At 34.2% G+C, this 12,500-nt stretch overlaps 1 protein-coding gene across 3 annotated transcripts in view; it reads right to left on the bottom strand.

The window, feature by feature from the left end:
* adcy7 (adenylate cyclase 7) overlaps positions 1–12,500 on the bottom strand; it is a 211,624-nt gene that overhangs the window by 32,660 nt on the left and 166,464 nt on the right. For all 3 annotated transcript variants that reach the window (XM_061876926.1, XM_061876945.1, XM_061876935.1), the window contains 3 exons: positions 10,186–10,255; positions 10,019–10,116; positions 9,848–9,932 (listed from right to left, as the gene is read on the bottom strand). In XM_061876926.1, coding sequence (XP_061732910.1) covers positions 9,848–9,932; positions 10,019–10,116; positions 10,186–10,255 — 253 coding nt within the window. The remainder of the gene's footprint in view (positions 1–9,847; positions 9,933–10,018; positions 10,117–10,185; positions 10,256–12,500) is intronic.

The raw sequence follows: 12,500 nt of genomic DNA, 5'->3' as shown, positions 1-12,500 counted from the left end.
CATTGTTTACAATAATAGCCTCCAGCAGCTAGAGCGATTCAGACCGAGAAAGCGACAATTTCCACATTAATTTGAGCGAGGATGAAAGATTCGTGGATGAGGAAAGTTAGAGTGAAGAACTAGGGGGAAAAAAAGGCGACAGCAGTGGGAGCGATTCAGATGTTATTAGACGCATTTACTAGGATAATTCTGGAAAATCCCTTATCTGCTTATTGTGTTAATAGTGTTTTAGTGAGATTATATAGTCGCACCTGAAAGTTGGAGGGGTGTGGCCAGTGTCTCTGAGGGAAGCCACGGAGGAGGCAAGAGAGTCGCATGAATTGATTAAGGTGGACCCCGACTTAAACAAGTTGAAAAACTTATTCGGGTGTTACCATTTAGTGGTCAATTGTACGGAATATGTACTGAACTGTGCAATCTACTAATAAAAGTATCAATCAATCAATCAATCAATCAAAAGCTGCCTCTTTGACAGCTGCAGGAGGAACGACACAAGCTCCGCTCATGTCTACGGTAAGAGCCGACTTATTACCACAATTTGTTCACCGATTGACATGTGGTAGAGAACCATGTTCGCTTGACCGCTCTGTTCCATATTAAAGCTTCACCGTCATCTTTAAGGGAATGCAAACAAAGAAACACCGGCTGTGTTTGTGTTGCTACAGCCGGCCGCAATACACCGCTTTCCACCAACATCTTTCTTCTTTGACTTCTCCATTATTAATTGAACAAATTGCAAAAGATTGAGCAACACACATGTCAAGAATTCTTTGTAATTCCAGACGACTTTTAGCCGTGATCGATGCTGGAAGAACATGTCCGCACGCGTCATCATTCCGCGACATTTTCAACAGGATACTTGGCGGGAAATTTAAAATTGCAATTTAGTAAACTAAAAAGACCGTATTGGCATGTGTTGCGATGTTAATATTTCATCATTGATATATAAACTATCAGACTGCGTGGTTGGTAGTAGTGGGTTTCAGTAGGCCTTTAAAAAAACAGTTCGAATCTGGTCTCTGACTTTATTCCAAAAAAGAGTCTTGGGAGAAACATGTCTTTTATTCAGAGTTAATATTGTAGCGCCCCGGAAGAGTTGGTGCGGCAGGGAATTCTAAAAAAATCGTTTTGTAGTGTTTATGTTGTGTTGCAGTGCAAATATTCCCCAAAATGTGTTTGTCATTGTAGTTTAGTGTGGTTTCACTATATGGCACAGGTTTATGAGAGTGTTGGCCTTGTTTATACAGCCACCCTTAATGTGACATGTATGGCTGTTGACTAAGTATGCTCTTCATTCATATATATGGAGGAGTTTTATGAAACTTAGCATAATCATTTCATCAAATGCAACTGAGATAGGTTCCAGCGCTCCCTGTGACCCTGAAAGGGACAAGCGGTAGAAAATGGGTGGATAAATATTGGCCATGATCGTATCAGTGACAACTTTTTTTGGCGGGTGGCTACATACGACTTAAAAATAAATATTCCTTTAAAAAAACGTCTTGAAAAAGATGCCTTATATTCGGGTTATGCAGATTTATACATGAAAATCAACAGTTGGCTCCACACAAATTAATCTTGCCTGAGTAAGATTTTTTCGAAAAAAATACAGACTTGAGAAAAATGTGTTTTATATGTGGGGTTTATAGGTTTTTTCCCCCCAAAATAAAAAAATTATAAGTATTTTATTTTGTCTTAAGATATTCCTTTCAAAAAAACGTCATGAAAATTATGTCTTATATCGGGGTTGTACAGATTTATACATGAAAATCAAGTTTTCTGAGAAAGATTTTTTTTTCCAAAAATAAGTCTTGAGAAAAATGTGTCTTATAGTCGGAGTTAATAGGTTCATGCATGCAAACTAACGGGTGGCTCAAAACGACATAAAAATAAAAAAATGTTTTTGATTTTGACTTAATAAAAATATGTTTTATATTCGGGTTATACAGCTTTACAAAGGAAACTCAACAGTTGGCTCCAAACGACTTAATTTTTCCCACGATTTTTTCCGGAAACAAGACTTCAGAAAAATGCGTCTTATATTTGGAGTTTTGGGGTTCATACTGTACATGCAAACCAACAGGTAACTCCAAAAGACTTAAAACATGTTTTTAATACATACATACATATATATATATATATATATATATATATATATATATATATATATATATATATATATATATATATATATATATATATATATATATATATAATTTGTTTTAAGATATTCCTTTCAAAAAATTGTTTTGAATAAAATGTTTTATATTTGGGTTATACAGATTTATACATGAAAATCAACGGTTGGTACCTAATGACTTAATTTTGCCAGCATTTTTTTTTTCCAAAGACAAGATTTGAAAAAATGTCTTATATTTGGGTTTATGGGTTCATACTGTCCATGCAATCCAACAGGTGAGTCCAAAAGACTTAAAACATAATTTTATTTTGTCTTAAGATATTCCTTTCAAAAACAAGTCTTGAAAAAGATGCCTTATATTCGGGTTGTACAGATTTATACATGAAAATCAGGTTGTCTGAGAAAGATTTTTACCAAAATCGAGTCTTGAGAAAAATTTGTCTTATATTCAGAGTCAATAGGTTCATGTACGCAAATGAACGGGTGGGTGGCTCCAAACAACTTAAAAATGTTTTTTTTTTTCAAACAAATTGTCTTTGATATTGTCTCAATAAAATATTACGTCTTGAAAAATATGTCTTATATTCGGGTTATACAGATCAATACATGAAAATCAACAAGTAGCTCAAAACGACTTAATTTTTCCAGAGCAAGATTTTTTCCAAAAACAAGACTTGAAAAAAATGTGTCTTATATTTGTGGTTTATGGGTTTATATTGCACATGCAATCCAACAGGTGACTCCAAAAGACTTAAACATGTTTTTTCTACAAAAAATAAGGAAGTGTTTTATTTTTTCTTAAGATATTCCTTTCAAAAACGTATTTGTCTTGTATTCGGGTTGTACAGATTTATTCATGAAAATCAGGTCGCCTGAGAAAGATTTTTTCCAAAAACGAATCTTGAGAAAATGTCTTATATTCGGCGTGAATAGGTTCATACATGCAATCTAATGGGAGGCTTCAAACGACTTAATAATAATAAAAAAAATAGTCAAACGAATTGTCGTTGATTTTGTCTTGTTAAAATATTCCTTTTAAAAAAAAGGCTTGAAAGAGATGTATATTCGGGTAATATAGATTTATACATGAAAATCAACGGTTGGCTACAAACGACTTAATATTGCCTGAGAAAGTTTTTTCCAAAACCCAGACTTGAGAAAAATGCGTCTTATATTTGGGGTTTATGGGTTCGTACTGTACATTCAACTCAACAGGTGACTACAAAAGACCTAAAACATGTTTTTTCAAAAATATATATATTTTATTTGGTCTTAAGATATTCCTTTCAAATAACGTCTTGCAAAAGATGTCTTATATTTGGGTTGTACAGATTTATACATGGAAATCAGGTTGTCTGAGAAAGATTTTTACGAAAACAAGTCTTGAGAAAAATGTGTCTTATATTCGGAGATAATAGGTTCATACATGTAAACTATCGAGTGTCTCTAAACGACTTAAAAAGAAGAATTGGGTTTCCAAACAAATTGTCTCTCTATTTTGTTTTAAAATATTCCTTTAAAAAAAACCATCTTAAAATAGATGTCTTATATTCGTGCTATACAGATACACACATGCAAGTTAACCACTCCAAATGGCTCCAAACTATTTAATTTTGCGTGAGAATTATTTTTCCCAAAAACAACAGTTGAGAAAAATGCGTCTTATATTTGGTGTTTATGGGTTCATACTGTAGATGCAAGAAGACTTAAAACATGTTCTCTCCGTACACAAAAACATATATTTTTTTAATTTTGTCTTGAAAAATATGACTTATATTCAGGTTGTACAGATTTATACATGAACATATTTTTTTTTTCCGAAAACAAGTCTTGAGAAAAATGTGTCTTATATTCGGAGTTAGTAGGTTCATACATGCAAGCTAACAAGTTTCTCTAAACGACTTAAAAAGTAGAATTGGTTTTCCCAACAAATTGTCTACGATTTTGTCTTAAAATATTTATTTGAAAAAAAAAAAACGCCTTAAAACAGATGTCTTATATTCGGGCTATACAGATACATACATGGAAGATAACGACACCAAATGGCTCCAAATTATTTAATTTAGCCTGAGAAAGATTTTTTCCGAAAACAACAGTTGAGAAAAATGCGTCTTATATTTTGTGTTTATGGGTTCATACTGTTCATGCAATCCAACAGGTGACTACAGACGACTTAAAACATGTTCTTTCCGGACACAAAATATATTTTTTTTAAATTTTGTCTTGAAAAATATGACTTATATTTGGTTTGTACATATTTATACAAGAAAATCTTTTTTTTTTTGCTCCAAAAACAAGTCTTGAGAAAAATGTGTCTTATTTCCGGAGTTAATAGGTCTATACATGCAAACTAACAAGTTTCTCTAAATGACTTACAAAGAAGAATTGTTTTTCCAAACAAATTGTCTTCGATTTTGTCTAAAAATATTCCTTTAAAAAAAACCGTCTTAGAAACAGATGTCTTATATTCGGGCCATACAGATATATACATGCAAGTTAACGAATCCAATTGGCTCCAAACGATTTAATTTTGCCTGAGAAAGATTTTTTCCAAAAATGTGTCTTCTATTTGGTAGTTATGGGTTCATACTGTACATGCAATCCAACAGGGGACTCCAGAAGACTTAAAACATGTTCTTTCCGTACACAAAAACATAATTTTTAAATTTTGTATTGAAAAATACGACTTATATTCAGGTTGTACAGATTAATACATGAAAATCAGTTTTATTTCCGAAAACAAGTCTTGAGAAAAATGTGTCTTATATTCGGAGTTAATAGGTCCATACATGCAAACTAACGAGTGTCTCTAAACGACTTAAAAATAATTGGTTTTCCATACAAATTGTCCTCGTTTTGTCTTATTCCTTTTTAAAAAATGTCTTAAAAAAGATGTCTTATATTCGGGTTATAAAGATATATACATGCAAATTAATGACTCCAAATGGCTCCAAACGATTTAATTTTGCCTGAGAAAGATTTTTTCCAAAAACAACAGTTGAGAAGAATGCGTCTTATATTTGGTGTTTATGGGTTCACACTGTACATGCAATCCAACAGGTGACTCCAGAAGACTTAAAACATGTTCTTTCCGTACACAAAATAATATATATTTTTAATTTTGTCTTGAAAAATACGACTTATATTCGGGTTGTACAGATTTATACATGAAAATCTGTTTTTTTCCGAAAACAAGTTTTGAGAAAAACGTGTCTTATATTTGGAGTTAATAGGTCCATACATCCAAACTAACAAGTGTCTCTAAATGACTTAAAACGAAGAATTGGTTTTCCAAACAAGTTTTCTTCGATTTTGTCTTAAAATATTCCTTAAAACAGATGTCTTATATTCGGGCTATACAGATATATACATGCAAATGAACAACTCCAAACGATTAAATTTTGCCTGAGAAAGATTTTTTCCAAAAACAACAGTTGAGAAGAATGCGTCTTATATTTGGTAGTTATGGGTTCATACTGTACATGCAATCCATCAGGTGTCTCCAGACGACTTAAAACATGTTCTTTCCGTACACAAAACTTTTTTTTTAATTTTATTTTGTCTCGAAAAATATGACTTATATTCCGGTGGTACAGATTTATACATGAAAATCATTTTTTTTCCAAAAACAAGTCTTGAGAAAAACGTGTCTTATATTTGGAGTTAATAGGTCCATACATCTAAACTAACGAGTGTCTCTAAACGACTTAAAAAGAAGAATTGGTTTTACAAACAAGTTTTCTTAGATTTTGTCTTAAAATATTCCTTAAAACAGATGTCTTATATTCGGGCTATACAGATATATACATGCAAATGAACAACTCCATCCATCCATCCATTTTCTACCGCTTATTCCCTTTTGGGGACGCGGGGGCGCTGGCGCCTATTTCAGCTACAATCGGGCGGAAGGCGGGGTACACCCTGGACAAGTCGCCAGCTCATCGCAGGGCCAACACAGATAGACAGACACACTCACATTCACACACTAGGGCCAATTCCAAACGATTTAATTTTGCCTGAGAAAGATTTTTTCCAAAAACAAAAGTTGAGAAGAATGCGTTTTATATTCAGTAGTTATGGGTTCATACTGTACATACAATCCAACAGGTGTCTCCAAACGACGTAAAACATGTTCTTTCCGTACACAAAACGTTTTTTTTTATTTTGTCTCGAAAAATATGATTTATATTCCGGTGGTACAGATTTATACATGAAAATCATTTTTTTTCCCCAAAACAAGTCTTGAGAAAAACGTGTCTTATATTTGGAGTTAATAGGTCCATACATCCAAACTAACGAGTGTCTCTAAACGACTTAAAAAGAAGAATTGTTTTTACAAACAAGGTTTCTTAGATTTTGTCTTAAAATATTCCTTAAAACAGATGTCTTATATTCGGGCTATACAGATATATACATGCAAATGAACAACTCCAAACGATTAAATTTTGCCTGAGAAAGATTTTTTCCAAAAACAACAGTTGAGAAGAATGCGTCTTATATTTGATAGTTATGGGTTCATACTGTAGATGCAATCCAACCGGTGCCTCCAGACGACTTAAAACATGTTCTTTCCGTACACAAAACTTTTTATTTTTTATTTTGTCTCGAAAAATATGATTTATATTCCGGTGGTACAGATTTATACACGAAAATCATTTTTTTTCCCCAAAACAAGTCTTGAGAAAAACGTGTCTTATATTTGGAGTTAATAGGTCCATACATCCAAACTAACGAGTGTCTCTAAACGACTTAAAAAGAAGAATTGGTTTTACAAACAAGTTTTCTTAGATTTTGTCTTAAAATATTCCTTAAAACAGATGTCTTATATTCGGGCTATACAGATATATACATGCAAATGAACAACTCCAAACGATTTAATTTTGCCTGAGAAAGATTTTTTCCAAAAACAACAGTTGAGAAGAATGCGTCTTATATTTGGTAGTTATGGGTTCATACTGTACATGCAATCCATCAGGTGTCTCCAGACGACTTAAAACATGTTCTTTCCGTACACAAAACTTTTTTTTTAATTTTATTTTGTCTCGAAAAATATGACTTATATTCCGGTGGTACAGATTTATACATGAAAATCATTTTTTTTCCAAAAACAAGTCTTGAGAAAAACGTGTCTTGTATTTGGAGTTAATAGGTCCATACATCTAAACTAACGAGTGTCTCTAAACGACTTAAAAAGAAGAATTGGTTTTACAAACAAGTTTTCTTAGATTTTGTCTTAAAATATTCCTTAAAACAGATGTCTTATATTCGGGCTATACGGATATATACATGCAAAAGAACAACTCCAAACGATTTAATTTTGCCTGAGAAAGATTTTTTCCAAAAACAACAGTTGAGAAGAATGCGTCTTATATTTGATAGTTATGGGTTCATACTGTAGATGCAATCCAACCGGTGCCTCCAGACGACTTAAAACATGTTCTTTCCGTACACAAAACTTTTTATTTTTTATTTTGTCTCGAAAAATATGATTTATATTCCGGTGGTACAGATTTATACACGAAAATCATTTTTTTCCCCCAAAACAAGTCTTGAGAAAAACGTGTCTTATATTTGGAGTTAATAGGTCCATACATCCAAACTAACGAGTGTCTCTAAACGACTTAAAAAGAAGAATTGGTTTTACAAACAAGTTTTCTTAGATTTTGTCTTAAAATATTCCTTAAAACAGATGTCTTATATTCGGGCTATACAGATATATACATGCAAATGAACAACTCCAAACGATTTAATTTTGCCTGAGAAAGATTTTTTCCAAAAACAACAGTTGAGAAGAATGCGTCTTATATTTGGTAGTTATGGGTTCATACTGTACATGCAATCCATCAGGTGTCTCCAGACGACTTAAAACATGTTCTTTCCGTACAAATTTTTAATTTATTTTATTTTGTCTCGAAAAATATGATTTATATTCCGGTGGTACAGATTTATACATGAAAATCATTTTTTTTCCCCCAAAACAAGTCTTGAGAAAAACGTGTCTTATATTTGGAGTTAATAGGTCCATACATCCAAACTAACGAGTGTCTCTAAACGACTTAAAAAGAAGAATTGTTTTTACAAACAAGGTTTCTTAGATTTTGTCTTAAAATATTCCTTAAAACAGATGTCTTATATTCGGGCTATACAGATATATACATGCAAATGAACAACTCCAAACGATTAAATTTTGCCTGAGAAAGATTTTTTCCAAAAACAACAGTTGGGAAGAATGCGTCTTATATTTGGTAGTTATGGGTTCATACTGTACATGCAATCCATCAGGTGTCTCCAGACGACTTAAAACATGTTCTTTCCGTACACAAAACTTTTTTTTTAATTTTATTTTGTCTCGAAAAATATGATTTATATTCCGGTGGTACAGATTTATACATGAAAATCATTTTTTTTCCCCAAAACAAGTCTTGAGAAAAACGTGTCTTATATTTGGAGTTAATAGGTCCATACATCCAAACTAACGAGTGTCTCTAAACGACTTAAAAAGAAGAATTGGTTTTACAAACAAGTTTTCTTAGATTTTGTCTTAAAATATTCCTTAAAACAGATGTCTTATATTCGGGCTATACAGATATATACATGCAAATGAACAACTCCAAACGATTAAATTTTGCCTGAGAAAGATTTTTTCCAAAAACAACAGTTGAGAAGAATGCGTCTTATGTTTGGTAGTTATGGGTTCATACTGTACATGCAATCCATCAGGTGTCTCCAGACGACTTAAAACATGTTCTTTCCGTACACAAAACTTTTTTTTTATTTAATTTTGTCTAGAAAAATATGACTTTTATTCCGGTGGTACAGATTTATACATGAAAATCATTTTTTTTCCAAAAACAAGTCTTGAGAAAAACGTGTCTTATATTTGGAGTTAATAGGTCCATACATCTAAACTAACGAGTGTCTCTAAACGACTTAAAAAGAAGAATTGGTTTTACAAACAAGTTTTCTTAGATTTTGTCTTAAAATATTCCTTAAAACAGATGTCTTATATTCGGGCTATACAGATATATACATGCAAATGAACAACTCCATCCATCCATCCATTTTCTACCGCTTATTCCCTTTTGGGGTCGCGGGGGGCGCTGGCGCCTATTTCAGCTACAATCGGGCGGAAGGCGGGGTACACTCTGGACAAGTCGCCACCTCATCGCAGGGCCAACACAGATAGACAGACACACTCACATTCACACACTAGGGCCAATTCCAAAAGATTTAATTTTGCCCTGAGAAAGATTTTTTCCAAAAACAAAAGTTGAGAAGAATGTGTCTTATATTCGGTAGTTATAGGTTCATACTGTACATGCAATCCAACAGGTGTCTCCAGACGACTTAAAACATGTTCTTTCCGTACACAAAACTTTTTTTTTTAATTTTGTCTCGAAAAATATGATTTATATTCCGGTGGTACAGATTTATACATGAAAATCTTTTTTTTTCCCAAAAACAAGTCTTGAAAAAAATGCGTCTTATATTCGGAGTGAATAGGTTCATACATGCGAACCAACAGGTGGCTCCAAGCGACTTAAAAACATGATTTTCCCCCCCAAATTGTATTTGATTGTGTCTTTAAAATAAAATTCCGGGTTTGGGAAAATAGGGGTCGTCTTATATTCTAGATTTCTCCTACTGGAGTCCACGCAGTATTATTGCATGCGTAGCAAGTCTGTGTGTTTAATGTAGTGGACTGACCTGGATGTGCGCGGCGAAACAGATGGCCAGGGTCAACAACAGGACAAACGCCAACGCTCCAAACGTCATCCCTAATACCTGCCGGCTGAGGGATTTAATTAAAGCGCAGAGTTTGTCAATATTGCCCAGGTAGTTGCATTCCATCGTAAAAAAAAAAAAAAAAATACTCACTCCGTGGTGACACACATCTGAATGAAGAAGATGCAGAGGAAGATGACGGTGGCACAGGCGACATAGTGCTTAAACATGGGCAAGTCCAAGGCTCGGTACTTTGAGGAGAGAACACGCAAAACATTTAACGGACACAAATGAAGGGATTCTTCCAATGAACAACTCACCTGTTTTTCCAGGTCTTTCTTTGGGAACCATATCGCCAGACTCCCACTCTCCTCCGACTTGTACCATTGCCTTGCGGATGACGGAAAGAAAGAAACAAAACACACACAAAATAAGACATTGCTGCACTTTTAACAGTTTCACTTTCACTTTTAAAGGGGAACAGTATCACAATTTCAGAAGGGTTAAACCAATAAAAATCAGTTCCCAGTAGCTTATTTTATTTTTCGAATTTTTTTTCAAAATTTTACCCATCATGGAATATCCCGAAAAAAGCCTTTAAAGTGCCTGATTTTCGCTATCTGTAAATCCACCCGTCCATTTTCCTGTGACGTCACAAAGTAATGCCAATACAAACAAACATGGCGGATAGAACAACAAGATATAGCGACATTAGCTCGGATTCAGACTCGAATTTCAGCGGCTTAAACTGAACAGATTACGCATGTATTGAAACGGATGGTTGGAGTGTGGAGGCAGAGAGCGAAAACGAAATTGAAGAAGTAACTGAAGCTATTCGGCGATCGCCTTCTAACCAACGATTGCATCTTTTGAACACTGGAGCAACTTAAATCCGTCGATTGGTAAGTGTTTGTTTGGCATTAAATGTGAGTGGTGGTAAAGGCTGGATGGAAATATAGCTACAAATGTACATACAGCTAGCCTAAATAGCATGCTAGCATCGATTAGCTGGCAGTCATGCCGTGACCAAATATATCTGATTAGCAGATAAGTCAATAACATCAACAAAACTCACCTTTGTGATTTTGTTGACCTTATCGTTGGAAATACATCTGCTTTGAGTGTCGCAGGATATCCACACATCTCTGTCGTAGCATCGCTATCGTCGGTAAAATGTGCAGAACAAACGAGGGACTTGCGCATCTTTTGACACTGGTGCAACTTGAATCCGTCGATTGGTATGTGTTTGTTTGGCATTAAATGTGGGTGGAGGGAAAGGCTGGATGCAAATATAGCTACAAATGAGGCATAACGATGCAATATGTACATACAGCTAGCCTCAATAGCATGTTAGCATCGATTAGCATGCCGTGCTAATCGATGCACACTCCACGTAAGTCAACTGGAATCTGTCCCTGTTCGTGTTGTTACACCCTCCGACAACACACCGACGAGGCATGATGTCTCCAAGGTACGGAAAACCGTCGAAAAAACGGAAAATAACAGAGCAGATTTGACTTGTGTGTGTAATGTGTTTGAGAAAATGGCGGGTCGCTTCACGATGTGATGTCACGGGTGAAAGGTCATCGCTCCGACAATTGAAAGGCGTTTAAATCGCCAAATTCACCCTTTTAGAGTTCGGAAATCGGTTAAAAAAATATATAGTCTTTTTTCTGCAACATCAAGGTATATATTGACGCTTACATAGGTCTGGTGATAATGTTCCCCTTTAAGAATTCTTGGAAATACGGTACACTCTCCTTGTGCTTCTTCGTCCTGGCTGCTCAGCACAATATGGCGGAGTCACTAATAAGTCCACAATAATACCTATTGCACTACAAGACATCTGTGGAATGTCCATGCAATTTCAAGATTAAACTGTCCTGGCTGCTCAGTACAATATGGCCAAGTTGACAACATAAATACTGTAAACAGTAACAATATTAACGAGAAAAGTATGTCTTATATATCCGGGTTGTACAGATTTATACATAAAAATCAACAGTTGGCTCAAAATGACTTAAACTTGCCTGAGGAAGATTTTTTCCAAAAACTATACTTGAGGAAAAATGCGTCTTATATTTGGGGTTTATGGGTTCATATTGTACAAGCAATCCAAAAGAAGACTAAAATTTTGTTTTAATATGTTCCTTTAAAAAAAAAACGTATTGAAAAAATGTCTTCTATTCGGGATGTACATATTTATTTATGAAAATCAGGTTGTCTGAGAAAGATTTTTACCAAACTCAAGTCTTGAGAAAAATGTGTCTTATGTCAGTGGTCCCCGCAGAAGAATTGTTTTTAATTTTTTTTTTTATGGAATCAACATAAAAAACACGGGGCGTGGGACAAATTATCAAGCGTTGACCGGTCCGCAGCTACAAAAAGGTTGGGGACCACTGTCTTATATGGTTCCAAACGCCTTAAAACACGTTTATTTTATTTTTTTTAATTGTCTTTAATTCTGTCTTAACAAAATATTGCTTTGAAAAAAAACTTTTATATTTGGGTCAAACAGTTGGCTCCAAACTACTTTTCATTTTGCCTGAAAAAGATTTTTTCCAAAAACCAGACTTGAGAAAAATGCATCTTATGTTTGGGGTTTATGGGTTCATACTGTACACGCAATCCAACA

Source organism: Nerophis ophidion, linkage group LG02 (genome assembly GCF_033978795.1).
Source record: "Nerophis ophidion isolate RoL-2023_Sa linkage group LG02, RoL_Noph_v1.0, whole genome shotgun sequence".
Classification (NCBI taxonomy): Eukaryota; Metazoa; Chordata; class Actinopteri; order Syngnathiformes; family Syngnathidae; genus Nerophis; species Nerophis ophidion.
The sequence above is the reverse complement of the archived record's forward strand: the minus strand, read 5'-3'. Positions and strand labels throughout refer to the sequence as shown.